The sequence below is a fragment of the Tyto alba genome, unplaced genomic scaffold (genome assembly GCF_018691265.1).
Source record: "Tyto alba isolate M040663 unplaced genomic scaffold, T.alba_DEE_v4.0 Super-Scaffold_42, whole genome shotgun sequence".
NCBI classification, from domain to species: domain Eukaryota; kingdom Metazoa; phylum Chordata; class Aves; order Strigiformes; family Tytonidae; genus Tyto; species Tyto alba.
Window position 1 is genome coordinate 25,652,798 of NW_024881318.1, and position 20,903 is coordinate 25,673,700.

The following is a 20,903-nucleotide window of genomic DNA, read 5'->3' on the forward strand; positions in this document are numbered from 1 at the left end:
CACCAACATTAGAGAGTAAGATTGGCACGGATGAGAACAGAATACTTTCCACAGCAAAACACCATTTTTAGAATATCTGAAAGCCTCACAGCTTCCTTGAGTGTCTCTTTAGCAAAGAATAATTTTACTTTTATGTGTGATTTAGACAATATTCCTAGCCCCTACTGTTGACATTCAGTTCAGCCCTCAGAGAAGTCAATTAGAAACCTACTTTAGCTACAGTGGAATTGTATCTCTATTGAAAGGTCTATCTGCAAATAATTGTCAAGGATGTGACTTGCCATCTCTCCAGGCACCATGAGGACATCAAGGCCCATTACCTATGTGCAGAACCTTTAGAATAACACATAGTTAAATATCGTTAGGTTATTCTCAGATAGGAAAGATATCAGCATCACACAATATAAAAAGTTTTTTAAAAAGATAAATGGTATGTGTACTTCACAGACCTGCTCCAAACATGTTAAAGTTCAGAAAAAAGCAAGTTAAGAAGGGATTATCCATTTTTTTTTTTTTTTAAATGTGCACTTATGTGTAATCAATTCATTATTGTGATGTAATTGTCACTTGGATTAAAGAATCACATTCTGTGTTCAACAAATGAAATACTATATACTATATATTTTTGTGTAATTTGTTGAAAAAGTAGTGACTGGCACTTGGCTGGTATTTGGTCAGTTGTCAGTAACATACAAATATGAGTGTATTTTACACACAGTGAGTTTGCCAAGTTCGTCCGTATATAAAGCATTTGAAAATTAATATCCATAAATAAATGGCACAGATTTTAGGTACTAGTGAGTATAAAGACCTTTAAGACAGAATTCACACATAAAGTGGACAGACTAGTCAGTGCTGGTTTTGGTGGATTAAAAGTCAATATATTTTTCTGGTATGGTGATCACTTTAGATAACATGATCAAGATACTCATGATGTCCCAAAAATATAGATGCTCTGAGGGATATTATGAGTAAGTATCTCCATGTAAAAATCATCGAGACCAATATTGCACTGCAGTGAGTACTGCTAACCCCCAGAGTAACATTGTGCTCTTCATCATCCTGTCAGAAACACCACTGGCATAACCACCTAGCCCAGGAGGCTCCCCTCTCAGCATGCTGTCCTGAGCTAGAAAGCTTGCAATGGCTTTCTGAGGTAAGCAGGAAAAATGGATGGCTAGCACAGTATCTCAGGTGCCACTCTTGGGCACAGTTGGTCCCTCAAAGACTGGTATGGCAATGCCTTGTATATGCTTATAAGGAAGTAAACAAAACACTGCCTGTGCAACCCATCATCAGCCAAAATAATAAGACAAAATGTGAAGGGAAAAAAGGAATCTTCTTCTGTACTCTTTATGGTACTTTTTCCAATGTTTTATAATAGTTTTTTATGTTTGGAGTTCCAAAGTATTGCTGAAACTAGTACAATTACATTGTATGAAGGTTGTGCAGTTACGTTCATTTTTTCTGATTATCAAAAAGAACAACTGTAATCTCAAACCATGTACTGAGTGTTGAGGAAAAATCTAGGGCACAAGAATATTCAGAATAAGTTTAAGCTGTGAAGCAATGACAGTTTCTTCATCTATGAGAGAGGAATTCTTTTCATGTATCCAAGATGATACCATACTGTTCAGCTTTAAAATTCAACTGGTTTTTCTTCTCAAAAAAAGAATAAAGCTCTCAAATCCTTCCCTGAAATATTAACTAGTGAGGTTCCCTGAATAATCTCTTGGAAGATTCCATGTCTTCTTGAGCCACACTCCTTCCAAATATATTTGCCAAGTGAAAGGGGAACTGGTGCACACATTCAGTAGAGGCATTTCATCAAAATTTATCAGCAGTAAATATTATCACTTTGGTCAAGCCAATATATTTCAATTTAAACATTTCAAACTTTTAAAATATTAATAATAGGTAATTTTGAAGATGCTGAATTTGTATTTTAAACTGCTTATAAATATATTCTCTAAACTTTTCTTCTACATCTCTTACCTATTTATGCCTCTTATATTATAGCCATCACTATATCACCTCTCTAATAAACAAAATTACCTGCCATAGACTGTATGAACAAGGACCCTAATTCTGCTGTACTTCCTATGAATTTTCTTCCTCATCCAACCACTGCCATCTTCCTTTCCTGATTCTTGCCTCTTAATGACATCAAAATGGTACGCAACACAGAGATAAATTGTCCTCAATGACTACAATTACAGATTTTATGGTATTCAGAAGTCAGTATAAAAAGATGATGCTTAAGAAATGCTTATTACAAATGTGTTACTGTTTTAAATTGAGCATGTGGATCACTGCACGAATCCAACTTTCATCGTTCCTTATGCATGGAAATCACTGTTGATTTTAAATACGAAATTATTGGTATGCTTTGAGATTATATTGGAGGAAAAATATGCTATTCAGCTTGACAAAATCCCTGTTATTTTTGTATTAAGGGTTATCTTTTCTTTTTTTTTTTTTTTTTTAAATTCAGATAGATTTTTGCTTTAATAGTGCTTAGACTGTGCCTTGCAAGTACTATCAAATTCTTTAAAAGACAGAATTAGCACACTTCAAGGATTAAGTTTAAATTTAAATATTTAGCACTTCTCATAAATGTGACCCAGTTTCCAAAATACTATCAGTAAAATTCCACATATGGCCACAAAGCTGCAATCACTATCCCTGCATGATTACTTATATGATGAGCATTTTCAGATCAAGTCTGAGAGAATCTATGAGAAAAACTAGAAAAATGTTTCTCCACATGCAGCTTTTAGTGACCAATTTAGGGAATTTCAGAAATGTGTTATCATACAGGAAACCTGTCTTTAAAAAGCTTATGGATTCTGACTGATCATGGGAATTAGACATCTCTATGTGACTGTAAACTCCATTTTGAATGTGAGTTGTGATCTTTTCAAGGACTTAAATTTCAGACGGTAGTGATACGCGGCTCATGTATCACTGTCATCCCCATGTATCACTAACCTGGTTAGCCGTTAACTCCCATTCCAAAAATACATCTTTGATGATGGCATGGATGAAGCTAATAAAAACAATTTTCACTTGGAGTAGCTAGGTTTGAGACTGAAAAATTCTCAAATGACAGGAAACAGAAATCATTGTTTCACTCTTTAAAAATTAAGATACTGAAGAACATTACAAAACGGGAGTTTTAGGAAAGCATGTATTGCATTTACAATGGATTTTGACAAGCACTACTGCCAGGGTCTTCAAAGGGGCTTGTCTGCATCACAAAAGATGGGACTGGATGACATTCAGAGGGACCTGGACAAGCTCAAGAAGTGTGCCCATGTGAACCTCAGGAGGTTCAACAAGGCCAAGTGCAAGGTCCTGCACATGGGTCAGGGCAATCCGCAGTATCAAAGCAGCTGGGGGATGAAGGGATGGAGAGCAGCCCTGGGGAGAAAGACTTGAGGGTACTGATGGGTAGAAAACTGACCATGAGCCAGCAATGTGCACTTGCAGCCCAGAAAGCCAACCATATCCTGGGCTATATCAAGAGAAGCTTGGCCAGAAGGTTGAGGGAGGGGATTATCCCGCTCTACTCTGCTCCGGTGACACCACACCTGGAGTCCTGTGTCCAGCTCTGGGGTCCTCAGCACAGGATAGACATGGGTCCAGAGGAGGCCACAAAAATGAACAGAGGGATGGAACACCTCTCCTATGAGGACAGGCGGAGAGACTTGGGGTTGTTCAGCCTAGAGAAGTCTTTGGGGACACCTTATTGCGGCCTTTCAGTACTTAAAGGGGACTACAGGGAAGACAAAGAGAGACTTTTTACCGGGGTCTGTAGAGACAGGACAAGGGGTAACAGTTTTAAACTAAAATAGGGTAGATTTAGATTAGATATAAGAAAGAAATTCTTTACTGTGAGGGAAGTGAAACACCGGAACAGGTTTCCCAGAGAGGTGGTAGATGCCCCATCTCTGGAAACATTCGAGGTCAGGTTGGACGGGGTTCTGAGCAATCTGAGCTATCAGGTTGAAGATATCTCTGCTTGTGGCAGGAGAGTCGGACTAGATGACCTTTAAAGGTCCCTTCCAACCCAAACCACCTATGATTCTATGAAGACAGAGGAACAGACAATGTAACAGCCTCCTCAGGGCAAGCTTTGCTGTACACAGGTCCAGCAAATGGGGACCCAAAGCCACCAGTCTGATAAGTGCTGGAAAGGGGAGCTCGGCTGCTGTGGTGGAAACAGCTGAGCTGGCCTACAACCAGTATGCACAACAGTCACCCCAGTGGGGTTCCTGGAAGAAGTATGTTTGGGGATTTAGCAAATCACTGTGTTTCATTAATTAATGTAAAATTGCCTGGAGAGGACAATAATAAGGTGATATGGTACGTTATTGAAAAGACAGGTTGCTGGATCTCAGTCACACTTTTTCAGAGAGGGAGAAGTCTCAAAATGCACATGAAATAATGACAGACTATAGGAAAGTAAAATGAATATGTGAAGAGTTGCTTCTGGTGGGTGTCACAGAAAAGGACTGGGGTGATGTCTTGACAGGGCACTTCAGGATGCTTCAGAACAATGTGAGCCTTGCCACACTTAATGCAGAGAGGCTTGTAAGCTGAGAGAATTGGAGCTAAGGGCCGAGAAATCATATGTACTGAATCTCTGATCATTTACTTTCATTTGTTAGAAGCATATCATTAACCTCTATATTTTCCAGTTTTATTACTGGTATTCCATATATATTTTGTTCTCCTGTCCAATACCAGTGGCTTTGTAAGGGCTGATAAATGTTTGTACTGTACTTTGGATACTTACGATCTTATAAAAATACTAAGTACTAGTACAAAAATAATAGCAGGGGAGCAACATATTATTTTAAAATTATTTTTCCTTTAAATCCATAAATCCAGGAAATTAGCTTGTAAGGAAAACCCTATATAACAGTCACAATCAAAAGAAAATAAAAAAGTAGAGAGCCCTGAAGCTATTAGTTTACTTTTGAGACTGTTTCAACAGAGAACATCAAGAAAATGTGAGAAGAAAGGTAGGGTTCCTTTAAGACTGTTTTAGAACACTTCTTAGAACAGGAAGGAGTAAACCAGGAACATATAAAGATAGAGTAGTGGCAAAGATAATACCATTCTGATAAGTCCCTTCTTTTATCTTGGGAAAAAAAAAATCAAGCTTGTGATTCTTTATTCTTGAGATGACAATAGCTCCTTCTGTTATCTTCCCTGCAGTGCTTTTACATACTTCTGTGCAATTTCCTCAGGGATTTTTACAAATCTGTTCCTAAGCTAGTTGTGCAGGTAAGTTCCTGTCCTCTTTGTGCCTCCTGTTGTGTTAGTAACTGAGCTAGGGGATAAAGGAGAGGCTTGCAGAGCAAGACTAGAGAGCTTCTTTCAAGGGAGGAGTCTTTTTTTTTTTTTTTTTTTCTATCTGGTTGAAATCTACATTTTCTACAGAAAAGTGCCATCATCTGGAAATGCATTCCTCATGATGTAGCAGTGAGAGAAGTGAAAGCCACAAAGAAAAAGTTCAAATGAGGACCAAGATGGAGGTTTATATCCACAAAGAGACTGAGAAAAAATGTCAGAAAATTCAATTTGTCTGACAGAAATATATTTTTCTGAGAAATCTTTGAAATGTTGACAGAATTTCTGTTGAAGGGAAGGTTCCTATATTATATAAATTATATAATATGGCAATGCTCAGTAAAAAAACTGCTGAGCTTTGAAAATGGCAGCTCTTTCTAAGGAAGAGATAGAAAATGTGAAAGCTCTCAGGTGTTACGTCACAGTCTTGAATCAACAGAGTTACTATGTTTATCAACTGGGACCAGCGAGATTCCCTAGTAAAACACAATGCTGTGCCATATGAGTAATTATCTCAGCAAACAGTGCTGCATTGTAGTATTTCTGACTGTGCAACAATAGTAGGTTATATGATCACTAGGACAATCACAGTCTTTAACATACAACTTTATAAGTCACAATTCCACACTGAAGGACATATAAACTGGTAGATGAAATTCTATGGTTGCTCAATACTTGGGACAAATCCATGTAGCATAAGGAATATGTGAAATGTTGGCCTTCCGAATGTACAATTATTTTCTTCTTAGTTGGTGTATTTAGATTCCTGGGACTCATCAGGATTTCTCATGCCTCAGGTTTCCTGGGATACAAGAAACAAATTTGGAGCACAGAAACTAATTTAATAATTAGCTTCGTTTTTCCAAATGTCAGTTTATATTAGAAACTCAAGTTTCTTCTAGCGGAAATAGGACAACAGAGATAATAGTAGCATTAATGGTCTTAAGTTATCTAGCTCCATGGAGGTCTTGTAGAATGGTGATGTTCTAGTTGGGGGGCATAACTCTGCAGTCCTGATGTCCTAACACCAGTTAGGATCACTAGTCTAAGTGTCTTTGGTCTAAGTAAAAATCAACTTGCTGAGGATGCCTTAGTTTTGTATTTTATCCAGGTCTAGTGAGCACTCTCTTTCCACACAGCAATGGTATTTAACTAGGTTTATCTACCAGGCAGCTTCCTGATTCTGGTGGTGATGAGTCATCCCGTTGGTACAACTTGCTTCAAGCTGCCATTTTGTCACTTATTCGAAATAAGCTTTTCCCATAGCCTTGCACTGTTACTATCACAGTCCTCCAGTGTGGCAGGTACTTTGCAGTGACCCAAGTTTTCTTTACAAATTATTCCAATGACAGTTCTTTATGCTTGTGTGTGCAGTGACAGGTCATTATAAAGGATTACTACAAATAAAATATGTTTGTGTGAACACACTGAAACTTCATGCAAAACAGCTCTACGTTCTCTTTGCCTCTTATTTGGTGAACACTGGAACCAAATGTGGAAAGATGGCTTAAGAAAGATGTGACAAGCTATAAGTTAGTAATACAATGAAATCATGAGATGTTTTTTTAACTCTGGGGCACATAAAATTGAATATCTAACTACAAACCCTCATTCTCACAGGGCTTAGTGCCCCCAGTTGCCTTTGTTAGACGTCTAAGAATTCAAGATTTCAAAGACATTATTTTCTTTTTCTTTTTTTTTTTTTTTTTAAGCAGAATTTTTAAAATAAATAAGTAGTCTCAGCTGAGAACAAAAAGTTAGAGTTTCTGTAAGCTAACACGTGGAAATTAAACACCATTCTCTAAGATGTGTGGCAACTTCATGGATTGTGACCTGGACAGTGGAAGCCCATATGTCCCCCATTTCATTGTTCCTCAGTCTGTTGGTTTTTTTCATGAATTTTTTCTTCTCTGAGGAGGAACAGTTTGCAAAAAACCTTCACCTCTTTGTGTAAACCTCTTTTAGAAGGAAGTTAATATAAAGAATTTGTAAGTTATGAAATGAGGAGTTATAGGATAGAGTTTTTATTCTTGTCATAACTGGGTCCTGTTGTTTTCCTATTTACTTTGTATTGATGGCTATTGTCTTGTGAGCAATAGAAAACAGCTTGTCAAGGAAGTTTCAGGTATAGGTGTACATGTACTACATATCCTGGAATTGCCTGGGTTTGCCTGGTTTTGTCTCCTGTTTCTCATTTCCTTAGTTGAGGTTATAGCCTCAGAATGAGAAATTAAAAATGATAGTAACAGTAATAACCTCAGTAATTACTAAGCATCTTCATTTTAATGCCCCCGAAGGGCACTTCGGCAGTTTCACATGTAATTCTTCAGAAAAAAAGCCTCCACTTCTTCTGCCAACATATTGAAAGGCAGGGATTCTTTCTTCAGATACCTTAGTACAGGTACGCCCAAGTTATCAGGTAAACTGCATGAGTGGTGGCTGAACACACAGTATTAAACTCATCACTAAAGCCAGAACAGCCATGAAGTTCAAATGGAATCTGTTAATCCATGTGGGAGAGAGGGTTTAGTCATTAAGAGTAGGATTTGTCATAAGTACAATAGAAATGTAAGGTTGCAAAGATCTGAAAGAGGTCATCTAGCCCATGCCCCTGCTCACAGACAGGCTATATACCATCTCTAAGAGATACTTAATCTCTTCTTGAATCACCTTCACCAGAGAATTATGACAAATGCCCTGTATAATCTGATCCAGTGCTTAAATATGCTTAAGATACATTTAATCAGAAAGTTTTTTTTCCTATAACGTACTCCACAGTACTCTTCATGAACACATCCACCCTGCACTGGCTGCTGCTTCTGCAAAAGCATCACACTGGGTTCCATTCAGTGTGGTTACTGTATAAACTCCAGGAATTTTCAAAGCACCATTACTGCATCCTAGAGTAGTACATTTGAATATTTGACTTCTCATTTGTGAGTCTAACACTGTAATTATCACATTTAATCTTGCTGATGTATTCATTTTCAGGAATTGTAACTTCCACACACCCATTATATCAATAAGCTGCTTGTGCTAGAGCAGCCTGCCCACCAGGCCAGATGATGCCGTGCAAGTACCCTCTTTTCAGCTCCTATAAGAAGCAATATAGGACAGAGTTCCTCAAGCTTGGACAAAGCTGCTCTTTGAGATTACATTTTTGAGGTAATCACAATACTACCACACTTATGTGTCTCTTTGAACTGCTCCCTCTTTTCTAACAGCATGTTAAGAAGAAGAAAGAATGTAACTTTTAAAACAAAACTTGGAAAATAAAAAAAAACTCCTATGGATGAGCTCTTCAAGGAACTCTACAGAGTATCATTATGAGCAAATCCAAAGGCAATAAAAAGAAACTTGCTTATCTTTCACAAGCCTTTCTACCATTTGCCTGAATTTTCATCAATGCTGTACTCAAAAAGAGAAATTTAGTTATATCTTTGCCAGAGGAAATAAGAAAAGAAATAAATGATCTTCCTTAGGGAAGGCTCTGAGACTTAGATGACACTCCACAGCACTCCACAAGTATAGAGCCAGAAGTTTCGTAACCAGAAATTAATATGAATACATTTTTTTTAAGCTGAAAGAAGAGGACAACCTCAAAAAATTGCCTACCCACTGTCAGAGCTAAATAGAAAAACCAGGTTTTTTTCCCAATATACTTTTACTCTGTGTGTGCTACTTAGTACAAGTGTAAAAAGTTTGAATGTATTTAAATATATGCGAGTAGTTGGATCCAAAATATTCTTGTCTCATTTCTTCCTTCATGCACTTGATCCGGTGAGCTTGGTAACATTTGAATTCAATTATGAACATTCAGGTGAAAGAACTGCACATTAGATAGACAATATATTGAGGCAAGCTGGTATTTCCGAATGATTCCTCTCCTTTGATACCAACAGATGTCTTTGTCCATAGCCATGCCATGCCTTTGAGCTAGGTACCACACCTTCTTTGAATGTGCCTCTCTCCACAGCTCAGTATGACAGATTTTGTGTCTCCAGAGAGACCCACAGCTCCTGCGACCTTGTCTGAGCAGAAAAGGACTTGCTCAAGCACTCATACCTGCTGGAGCCCTTCCACACCAAAGTGCAAGCTCACCTCATTTGTATTTTGACCCCAACAGATGTCTGTGCCGTGGAATCCATTCCCATGCCACTTATTAGAAATAGGTAGTTTCAGGATTTATTCATGTCACCTGCCATAAAGAGTCCAGGTTCTTTCAGTGGGTTGCCTTCCTACTCATCAAATGTAAAGGAATCCTTGATTTCAAATACACTTGAAGAGCAGTTCAGCTGTAACTGTAGTCAGGTTAACATCTACTTTGACAGGGATGTTACTGCAGTGATTTCTTCCAATCATAATATTTCTTTCTCATGCCTTTGGCCATGTAAGAAGCAGTAAGACATTTGCCTAAGGACTGGAAGGAAGTGGGGTTATTCAATTTTATAAGCTTCATCATTTCTGAAATCCAGGAAAAAGGAGCACAGTTTGACTATACCCACTTATTTACTCTACAGAAAAATAACATATGGGCTGGTTTTCAATAGAAGACAGGGCATTAATAACTTTTAGCTTTTCTGGCTATTACAATAAGTAATTACAATGTCTGGGATTTTATCTTTTTTTTTTTTTTTACTTTAAGGAGAAAACATTAGGTTTACTGTGCTCATAAGAGCTCTGTAAACATACATAGCCTTATGATACTTTTAAAAATCTTTATTATGATAAATGCAGGCAACTTAATTTGTCAAATTCACAACTGATCAGAATAATCTGTATGTACCATTTCTGTCTAGTTTCCAAGGTGAATGGATAGGATTTGCAAGGGTATAAAAACTGATAAATCTTTAAAACATTTTTTTTTGTTCTCTGACATTAATGAAGATAAAAACATGCATTAATTCATTTGCAAGAAAATTTCTTAATTTTTCCAAGGAATCTGTCAAGCAAGATTAAATATTTAATTTAATCAAAATACTAGGCACAATTTCATTTTAAGAAAATAATTCTATTTAGTAATGATATTTTTAATAAAACAATATTTACTTTCTCTGTTTTAGAAGACTTAAAGCAAGTTTGTTATACGGAAAAACACAGGGAACAAAAATGCACTTGATTGCATCCAGTTCTCTCCTGTAGTAGGGTAGGGATGAACAATACAGTTTTAATGACTTCGATTTAAAAAAAAGTTGCCTCTTTATTTTTACTTCATAAAAGTATGTATCATTGTTAGAAATGTTCTCCAGTTGCACAGTCAGGATACTAGCAGAAAGATCTCTACTCTCAGTGGTCTGTCCTAGTGCTTAGAAGGAGTCTTGGGGTTGCTGCATCATCATACTTATTTCAAATGTTTTCAGTCTTCCAGCACATGTGGAATCAAATCTGGTGTCTTCTTTTAGAATACTCTTTTAGAGTGAATTTAGGTCCTGACTGCCTCATGACAGAAACGGCAAAAAGCTCTTTTTGTACTTTTTTCACCTCTTTTTTGTATGTCGATGAATAGGCATATTCAGGACTGAGTTCCATGTCCTATGGGTGCACTATGAAGCCCAGTGCCTGTTTGAGTGTTGCCACAGCACTATGCAATGTAGTTCTAGCTAATTACACATAGGTTACACCAGATTTATGAAAGGGTATTAGAAAGGAGTAAAATTATAAGCAAGCATGTTGACAATATATATGTGCTCAAATTTCAATATAAAAATGTGCTAAAGCTTTGTGTGATAAGACAAAAATACCTCAGGTATGACTATCTGGTTTTGCTAATATTGTGCGCTAATGACAAAGAAATATATAGAAAGCTACAGGATAACTTCTAAGAACAAGTGAAAAAAATATTCAATTTTTACAAGGCAGATTAGGTCTACATGACTTGCTGCAGAAGCCTTACTGGTGAGGCATGGACAGGATGTCATTATTAGATGAAGCTACAAGAAAGATGCATTCATGCTAAAGTAATTTTCACAGGTAATACGACACAGGATATTTCCTTCTGACAGGAAAGTTCCACCGGATAGCAGAAGGATGTAGGAAATGTCTATTTATCCCTCAGCTGAACAGGCCCACTAGAACACTGTTTTACCACAAACCCTCTGAGATTTCCCTTGAAGATTTGGAGAGGGGAGAGAAGGGAGAAAAGAAAGAGGGGAGAGGAGGATAAAGACTAAATATAAATATCCACAGTATAGTTGCTCTGGGCTTACCTCTAGGCAGCAAGTGGCTTGGACAGAGATTGAGGTTAATCTGCTTTTGCCCATATTTTTTTTCTGAAGCAGTTTGCTTTCTAGCAGGGATTCTGCCTGTGTTTCACACAATCAATAGAAAAGCATAATGAAATGTGACCCCAGATACATGGCTGCTTTGGGCCAGACACTGAGCAGCAGCATATGGAATGAATAAGAGAATGTGTAATGTATGTGCCAGAGCCATACTGACCACACCACTGTCTACTGCAATAAGTACATTCAGCTTTGTTATTTTCTTCAGCGCTTCTATCATTTTGCAAATTTTGAGCTAGTTAGGTTTTTCTGGACTGTCATTTTAATGTTAACTACATGTTAAGACTAATCCAGCCAATGTGCACAAGTAGCTATGAATATAGGGAAGAGCAAAAGATGTTGTTACCGTGGCTACAAATGTAGAGCTGGAGTGAAGGGCATAGTAAGAGAGGGAGGTGTGCTTTTCCCTAATGTACGTTGTTTCTCTCATGTCTTCTGCTTTGATGAGACTGGAATACATTCACACTCTTCTACACTTTTTGATTCTAGTATCTAGCAATGCTCCACTTTTCTGAATGCAAAAGTTTTTTAGCAGTGCAGCTCATTCTGGAATAATAAAGCAATAACTGAAACAACTATTTTTATCTGTATACTTGCATTTGTTTTAGGGGAAAATTTGCCCAGTAATTACTTTTCTCCACATTTTTGGCTGACCATCCAAACCAATAAAAGTGTACTAAAACAGCTATATGTGGAGTGATGTTCTTCACAACAGCAGAGGTGAGTGAGCTTCACATTTTCTATCTATCTTTGGTCTGATTATCCTGGCCCTACGCCAGCCCTATGCATGCTGCTAGAAGGATTCTTATAAGACAAGATCTAGAATTACCTTGAGAAGCCATATGGAAATACAGTAGTAAGAGTAGCTAGAACTGCAAAAGCATACAAACAGATTTCTTTAGCTTTGTTCATCCAGATCAGAGGCTTTTAGAAAACCTGACCTTCTTAGGGAGCATGCAGATAAGTGACCAGAAAAGCCATTTTAGGAGTTGTCAGAGTGTTGTGGGATGACACTGCTGACCGACAGATCAATTATAAACTTTTGCTTAAATCTGCTCTGTTAGCAAAACTCTGCTGAAGAACAACTTAATGCTTCCAGTTCTCGTGATGCCCTGAATAGCAGTAGCACACTGACAGCTCTGTTAAGGTGGACATATGGCAAGTGTGTTTGAGTTTTACAGCAACAGCTTCAGCGCCTGCATTCTCTAATACAGAGAAACCTATTATACTTAGACATATTTGTTTAAACCTAACCTTCTATGTTGTTTCTAATATATAATTATTTATTTATAATCCCAAAAGCATTGTTACTCAAATGAGTCATCAATTCACTTGCTGCAGGTAACGACCAGAATTTGTAGACATTTAATGTAATGGAATCTAGAATGCATTTGTGGAAGACAAAAGGTTAGTTATGAAGCTTTGAGTGCCGGCTTTAAAACATTTTGACTCTCAGATAAGGCAGTTATGCAAATTTATGAATATAATAATTATTTATTATTCAGAAGTAGGTACAGGAAAAACAGATTTTTATAACTAATAAAGCAGTGGGAAATACATTAAAATTTTCTATCTCTGTAAGTAAGGTAGTTTTCCTATTTTTATCACTATTGTATAGCGCTATTACTCATGAAGTGCTGTGTCCAGCAGGGGGTAGTTTTAAATAGTGATACAATACAGAAGAAGAGGTGTTTAAAAGGAAAAAAGAGCAGGAAGGGATCTGTGAGACAGCTCAGCTGTTACTGTTTTCAGAAAGGCACTGAACTGGACGGGAAGAATGTATCAGTCTAAGTGGACAACTGGGATCTCAAACTACTTCAGGCGCTTCTTGCATATTTACTGATTCTTAAATGGAAGAAATCGTCTATTATTAATTTTGCAATTTTTTTATATACTGAAAGAGCTTCTCATGATGACCTGAGAAGCTACAGTACTATGGTGGCTTCTTTTTAAAACTGTTTCTATGTAATAAACATGTTGACAATTTTTTTTTTAATCTTACAACCACATGTTCCTTTAACCTGCTGACTGCCCCTCATACATATTTAATATCAGTTGCATTCATGCAACTAGAAAAATAATTTCTGAGTTGAGTTTTAAAAAGAAAGTATTTCATATCAATATGATTACAATGTGTTCTATGATTAATCATGTTGGTTCACTAGTGCTGTGAAATAGTTAAAATATTTAATAATCATTGATTTTTAAGTTATCAAGGAGGTATTCATAACTTGATTCTGACAACAAAATACAGTGTATTAAGAACTTTAATTAATATGATTGTGTCTGTATGAAATGCAAGCAGATGCTAGTGTTTGTTGAAAACAGAATTATTCCTGCCAACAGTTGAAACATAACTGGTGCATGATCCTTCTCAACTATTTCTCATATCTTACTAATTCAAAGGCAGCCAAAGTTTTGAACTGAATTCCAAAGCCTCAGTAGTTGTATTATTGGTCTGTGTTGTCAAGAGCACTATGTACTGACACATAAAAGGTAGATATGTACAGCTCTGGGAATTTTGCAAACATTATTTTAGAAACCATGAATATACTTTCTAAAAAATTGTCAAAGAAATTTTATGTTAGTGGGCCAATAAAATTTAATACTCTATATAGTAAAATTTTCCTGTACCTAAATGTCTAACTAAATTTTGGATTTCAAAGCTTTTGCTCTTCTATTTAATACTGGATTGAATACGTATTGTTAATTGAAACTGTGAAAAGAGATATGTATTTAGAATATTAAGTAAGAAACACATGGTACTCAGGAGTAGTTTTGGATACTTTTTCTTCCACAAAAGCAACACTTGCTTAAAAAATAAAATTAGAGATCTTTATTTGCATAAGAAAACTTCCTATAATGCTCTAACATATTTTCAAAATATTTGCATTTATTTACTACTACTGCTGTTAGTTTTCTAGGGACACACAAGAGATTTTCTGGCCATTGATGACTTGCTCTTTGAAAAATTCCATGTGTGCTTTATGACAATAACAAAAATCTAAGTTGTCATAGAGCACACAGCAAAATAATAATTTCAGGTCTTATTTTCATGAGTCAACCTCAAATTTATATTTAAAGTTTAGAACATTCTTAAATGATTTATTGTACTAGGGCCAAATTATTCAAAGATTCCAGAATTAACTTCAGATTAATATGTATTTAAGTTCTATTTTATTTTTGAGTAGCACCTGATTTTGTAAATACTTGTGGTTGTGTATATATTTTTAAGATACAGCTACTTTACCTCAGTGAGATCATTTGTGTGTAAAAGTAATCACCTGTTTCTGCAGTGACAGGACTCAAATAATTTTCCAGAATATTATATATAATTACATCTCAAATGTTTCTTTATGGAATAGACAGAGGAAATAGTATGAAAAATAATTTATAATTTATTATTTAACTATTTCAAATTAGATGATTTTGAATTACTTTTCATTTAATCTTAGAATCTGAATGTTTTTATTTTTATATTACATGAAAACATCAGAAATGGTTTAATCAAATTGATCATAAATGTAACAGTTAAACAGAGATCATACAATGGCTATCCAAGTCTGTCATAGGTACTTCTCCAAAACAAAGATGAACTATAAAAAGTATGTCTATGTGGTAGATTTTGTGTGAAAAGAACATTATAAAATGCTCCGTTCAAGTCACTGAAATGCCATAGATTTACAGTGGGTAGAAGAAACTAGTTCAAAGTTAGTCCCTCCCTAATTCTTATATAAGTCTGAAAACCTGTGTTGCATTTTGATTTTATTTAAAAAAACACTTATAGGTTAAAAAGATCGTATCTTTAATTCTGTTATAAGTAGAAGAGGTCTTCTTAAAGGCACTGGACTCCGCATGGTATTAATTGCACCAGATCTTTTTCAAAGAGACATTATGTCTTCCCAGTGTTTGTCAGTAGTCTAAATTAAATGGACAGTGACTAACTAAAAAGCCAAAGTAGTTTTGCTGGACATATCGTGGTATCTTTAATATTATAATTTCACCATAACCATAGTAAGCAATGCCTTCCATGAATAATGTGATTCAAACCTAAATTTCTCGTGTAAAAAATTAAGGTGAGCAAGAATAAGAGAGTAAGACACAGTTTTTAAAAGTGTTAAACTTTCACTCTTCTATTTTTACCTTATCACTTCATCAAAAGGGTGATTTATACCAATTAGAGTCAATACAAGTAGCAACCAAGTTGTGCAAGATGGTTGTTGCTCTAACTTTCTATCAGTTCTTCTGACTCTTTTGTGTGTGTGCATATAGAATCATAGAATGGTTTGGTTTGGAAGTGACCTTAAGGACCATCTAGTCCCAACCCCCCTGCCATGGGCAGGGACACCTTCCACCAGACCAGGTTGCTCAAAGCCCCGTCCAACCTGGCCTTGAACCCTTCCAGGGAGGGGGCAGCCACAGCTCCTCTGGGCACCCTGTGCCAGGGCCTCACCACACCTACCATAAAACATTTCTTCCTTATATCCAGTCTAAACCTACCCTCCTTCAGTTTAAAACCATTGTCCATTGTGTATTGTGTTTGCGTGGCAAGGTTCTGGTAGCAGGGGGACTGCAGGGTTGGCTTCCATGATACGCTCCCAGAAGCTGCCCCCATGTCCAACAGAGCCAATGCCAACCAGCTGCAAGATGGACCTGCCACTGGCCAAGGCCGAGCCCATTAGCGACGGTGGTAGCACCTCTGGGATAACATATTTAAGAAGGGGGGGAAAAACCCTGTGCAACAGCAGCCAGGAGAGAGGAGCGAGAATATGTGAGAGAACAACTCTGCAGACACCAAGTCAGCAGAGAAGGAGGGGGAGGAGGTGCTCCAGGTACCAGAGCAGAGATTCTCCTGCAGCCCCTGGTGAAGACCACGGTGAGGCAGGCTGTGCCCCTGCAGCCCAGGGAGGTCCATGGTGGAGCAGATCCCCACCTGCAGCACAGGGAGGACCCCACACCACAGCAGGTGGATGTGCCCGAAGGAGGCTGTGACCCCATGGAATGCTCAAGAGAGAGCAGGCTCCTGGAAGGACCTGTGGCCCCATGGAGAGAGGAGCCCACACTGGAGCAGGTTTGCTGGCAGGAGTTGTGACCCCGTGGGGGACTCACACTGAAGCAGTCTGTTCCTGAAGGACTGCACTGCGTGGAAAGGACCCATGCTGAAGTAGTTCATGAAAAACTGTCTTCTGTGGGAAGGACTCACACTGGAGAAGTTCGTGGAGGGCTGTCTCCCATGGGAGGGACCCCACACTGGAGCTGGGAAGAGTGTGAGGAGTTGTCCCCCTGAGGAGGAAGGAATAGCAGAGACAACATGTGTTGGACTGACCACAACCCCCATTCCCCATCCCCCTGTACTGCTCAGGGGGCGGAGCTCAGGGGGCGGAGGTAGAGAAATCAGGAGTGAAGTTAAACCTGGGAAGAAGGGAAGGGTGGGGGAAGTTATTTTTTAAAGATTTTATTTTTCATTATGCTGCTCTGAGTTGATCTGTAATAAACTAAACAAATTTCCACAAGTCAAGCCTGTTTTGCTCGTGATGGTAATTGCTAAGTGATCTCTCCCTGTCCTGACCTTGACACATGAACCTGTCATTGTATTTTCTCTCCCCTGTCCGTTGATGAGGGGAGTGATAGCGTGGCTTTGGTGAGCACTGGGCATCCAGCCTGGGTCAACTCACCACACCTAGTCCTGTCACTACAGGCCCTGGTAAAAAGTCTCTCTCTGTCTTTCCTATAAGCTCCCTTTAAGCACTGGAAGGCCACTCGAAGGTCTCCCCAGAGCCTTCTCTTCTGCAGCCTGAACAACCCCAATTCTCAGCCTGGCTTCACAAGGCAGGTGTTTCATTCCTCTGGTCATTTTTGTGGCCTCCTCTGGACTCACTCCAACAGGTCTCTGTCTTTCTTGTACCGACCACCCCAGAGCTGGACACAGCGCTGCAGGTGGGGTCTCACGAGAGCAGAGCAGAGCAGAGGAGAATCCCCTCCCGCAACCTGCTGGCCACACTGCTCTTGATGCAGCCCTGGGCATGGTTGCCTTTCTGGGCTGTGAGCCCACGTTGCTGGCTCATGGTCAATTCTCCACCTACCAGTACCCCCAAGTCCTTCTCCGCACGGCTGCTATAGTTCTCTCTCTCTGTCTCTCTCAAGCCTGTAGGAATTGGGAGCCGTAATTTCCTGACTCTGACTTGCTTGGTATCATACCGATTTCAGTATGAAACTGACAGTGGAGGCAAGGAGAAGAAATGAGGCAAGGAGGGCGACAGGCTGGGTGGGAGGGCATGGCCCTCAGAGGGGTGGCACGGTGTCAGCTGTCACTACATATTACCTGTTGAAGCATGGATTGTGAGATTATTTTTAATAGGCTGGCTCTGCTGGGCATGAAGACGCCGTGTTTTTAGGGTATTTATCATAATGCCGCTCAAGGTGACCAGGAAGCTGTGCTGAAAGGAGAATTTTAAACCAGTGGTGGCTTCATCATGTTAGGAACCACCCTTTAAGGAGAAACCCAAGGGACAAGTGGCTCGCCTGAAGTACTGGAGTCGTTACAGGGAAGTTAAGAATATTAAGCGTGTTTTGGTTTTTATTTAAGATGTATAAAATCACAGGGCAGTCCTGTGGCAAAGATGGATGCACGCTGTAGACAGTGTGGCCTTCCTTGGACCCAAGAGCTGCTGGCAGGTTGGGGAGCACAAAGAGTGCTTCCAGGCAGCTCTGCCTGCCACACTGGGGCTGTATGAGCAGACAGTAGGTAGAAAAAGCTACGGTATTAAAACTTCAGAGCACCTCAGTCACCGTGTGGTGGCAATCAAACAGGCACATGCGTGCGTGTCGAAGTCGGGGACAGGTCCAAGAGGGAGGCTCTCGCAGGCAGCCTGCAGCAGGGACAAGCCTCTCCCGGGCCCGGGCCCGCACCCGGGCGAGCGGGGACGCGGCAGGGCGGCCAGAAGCGGAGCATTCCCGCGGGTCGCCGGCCCCAGATCAGCGGGGGCACCCGCCTTGCGCCGGCCCGGCCGCGGTGCCGCGAAAGGCGGCGGCGGGGGAAGAGCGGCGGCGGGGAGCGGGGACGAGGCCCCCTTAGGCCGCGGGGCGGGGACACCGGGCTCCCCCGTGACGACAGGCGCTGCCAGCGAGCGCGGGGGCCGAGATGGCTCCTCCGCCGAGGCGGGCGGAGGCGGCGGTCGCTGACAGGACCCGCGGCGACGCCCCCGCCGCCGCCTCCAGGCCTCGTCGGCCGGCCCTGCCGTGACGCCGCGGCGGGACGCGCATGCGCAGCAGCGTCCAGCGCCTGTTGTATCCGGCCGGCGCCTTTTCTCTCTCCCTCCCCTCCCGCACTCCCCGAGCCGCCGCGGTCGGTGCCGCCGCCGCCCTCCGCGCCCTCCCCGCCCCCTCTGCGCCTGGCCGCCAGTGCCTCCGACTTCCCCGGCTGCCCCATGAAGCGATGGCAGCGGCCAACTTCGGCAAGATCCAGATAGGGATCTACGTGGAGATCAAGCGCAGCGATGGTCAGTGGGGCCGGGGCGGCGGCCGGGGCGGAGGAGCGGCCGCAGACCGCGGCCGGGAGCCGCCGCCGCCGGCCCCGTGCGCAGCGCGAGGGGGGGGCGGGGGAGTAGGGGGGGCTGCGCGCGGGGGCCCATTGTGTGCGCGGGGCCGGGGAGTGGCCGGGCCTGGCGCGCGCTGCGGTTGTCGGGGCAGCGCTCGCGCTTGGCGGCGCAGGGCGGTTGCGCGGGGCGCGAGCGGCGGTGGCGGCGGCCCCGCCGCTGGGGTCGGGGAGGCTGCGGCAGGGAGGGGAGGGAGGGGCGGCGGGTTTGCGGAGGGGGAAGACGGGAGAGGTGGGGTGGGGGGGGATGGCAGTGTCTGTGTGTGGGGGGGGATTCGGGGTGAGAGTGGCGTAGGTGGGACTGAGCCCGGGGAGATTTTGGCAGGGGGGCGGGAGGGCCTTAGGCGAGGGGGGAGGCGATGAAAGCAGGAAAGGCGTTTAACGTAAAGGTATAACTTCTTGTTTGCTCTGGCGTACGAGCCGTGCTCTGAAAAAATGGCACAACAGCATGCCTTGACAGAAATACCGTTGGACACTTCCATCCCCGGACAAAAAGCTTGGTGGTGTTATTTCAGATGTTCTTTGTGACTAAAATGTGAGAAGAATGTTTGCTGTTTATGCCTAAGAGTTGTTGTTTCTCCGTTGGGGATACAGTGTTTCTCATCTTCCCCAGCATCTCCTGGTGGGAGGATGTATGGTGCTGTCTAGAAATACATGTGAATAAAGGAGGTGTGTGTGACAGGTTTAAGGCGCTAACTCTCAGTAATTGTCTGGTAGGAGAGAACTGAATTGGGGAAGTTCACTGGCTGAATCAATGGCAGGTCACTCATGACTTCAGATCTTTAATTTGACTGAGAATATGTCATCTGGTTTTGGCCTCTGTGAGGTCTGTGAAGCCTGCTAAACTAGGGTGGGGTTCTGCTGGGATTTTTTTTTTTTTTTTTTTTTTTTTCCTTCAGGCTTCAGGAGCTTGCTAAGGAATAAGCAGGTATGTCTAAGGGAAGAAGGGCTGGGGGGTCAAAGGTGCTAACGTTAGACTGCTTTTGTCATGAGGCAGGAAACAAGCAGCTGACAAGCTCTATGCAGCTTGTCTTTCTTGTGTCCCATACTGCAGTTCTACCCTACAATGAAATAATGGTTGGTGTTGGCTGGACACTATACTAAACCTAAGCCCTCAATTTGTGCATTTTGGCTTGTGTGTCACGTGAAGAATCTGATAGGTCTGGCAATAATTTCATAACTCCTGCAGATCTCTGTCTGGGGTTTCAGGAAACCTCACTGTAGCAACTTGTAAAATTGTTTTTCTGAGGTCTGTGTGAACTTCCAAAGAATGTTACTGTTTGGTTTGCATGCCTTCAGAAAACAAGCTATGAGATTGCTTTGCTGCTTTTTTTTTTTTTTTTTCTTTTACCCTCTGCAGGATTTTGCTCACTTCTAATGTCAGAAGTGAGGACAGTAACTCTTGGGTGCAACAATACTTATTTTTGTTACTGTTAATGGTTTACATATTTTGCTGTATCACATATGGGATGCAGCACATTAAATATATTACATATGAGTAATATACTAAGGAGATGTCTTCACAGCAGTTTCTCAGACTATAGGGTTTTGAGCATTTATGTTAACTTGGTCCTTGGGTGAGCAACCAGACTGCAGTGTCATACCACTTAGTGGGTCCTGGTTATTATGAGGTTTGCTTGTTTTTTGTTGGAGTGGAGATGCCTCGT

General features: G+C 40.9%; 1 protein-coding gene across 4 annotated transcripts in view; it reads left to right on the top strand.

Annotated features, from left to right (window-relative positions):
- The first annotated feature begins 18,767 nt into the window (after positions 1–18,767).
- KIF2A (kinesin family member 2A) overlaps positions 18,768–20,903 on the top strand; it is a 71,821-nt gene continuing 69,685 nt past the window's right edge. For 2 of the 4 annotated variants that reach the window (XM_042804745.1, XM_042804746.1), the window contains exon 1: positions 18,768–19,141. In XM_042804745.1, the coding sequence (XP_042660679.1) occupies positions 18,904–19,141 (238 nt within the window). In that variant the 5' untranslated portion in view covers positions 18,768–18,903. The remainder of the gene's footprint in view (positions 19,142–20,903) is intronic. The other 2 variants (XM_042804747.1, XM_042804748.1) reach the window with 1 other exon arrangement.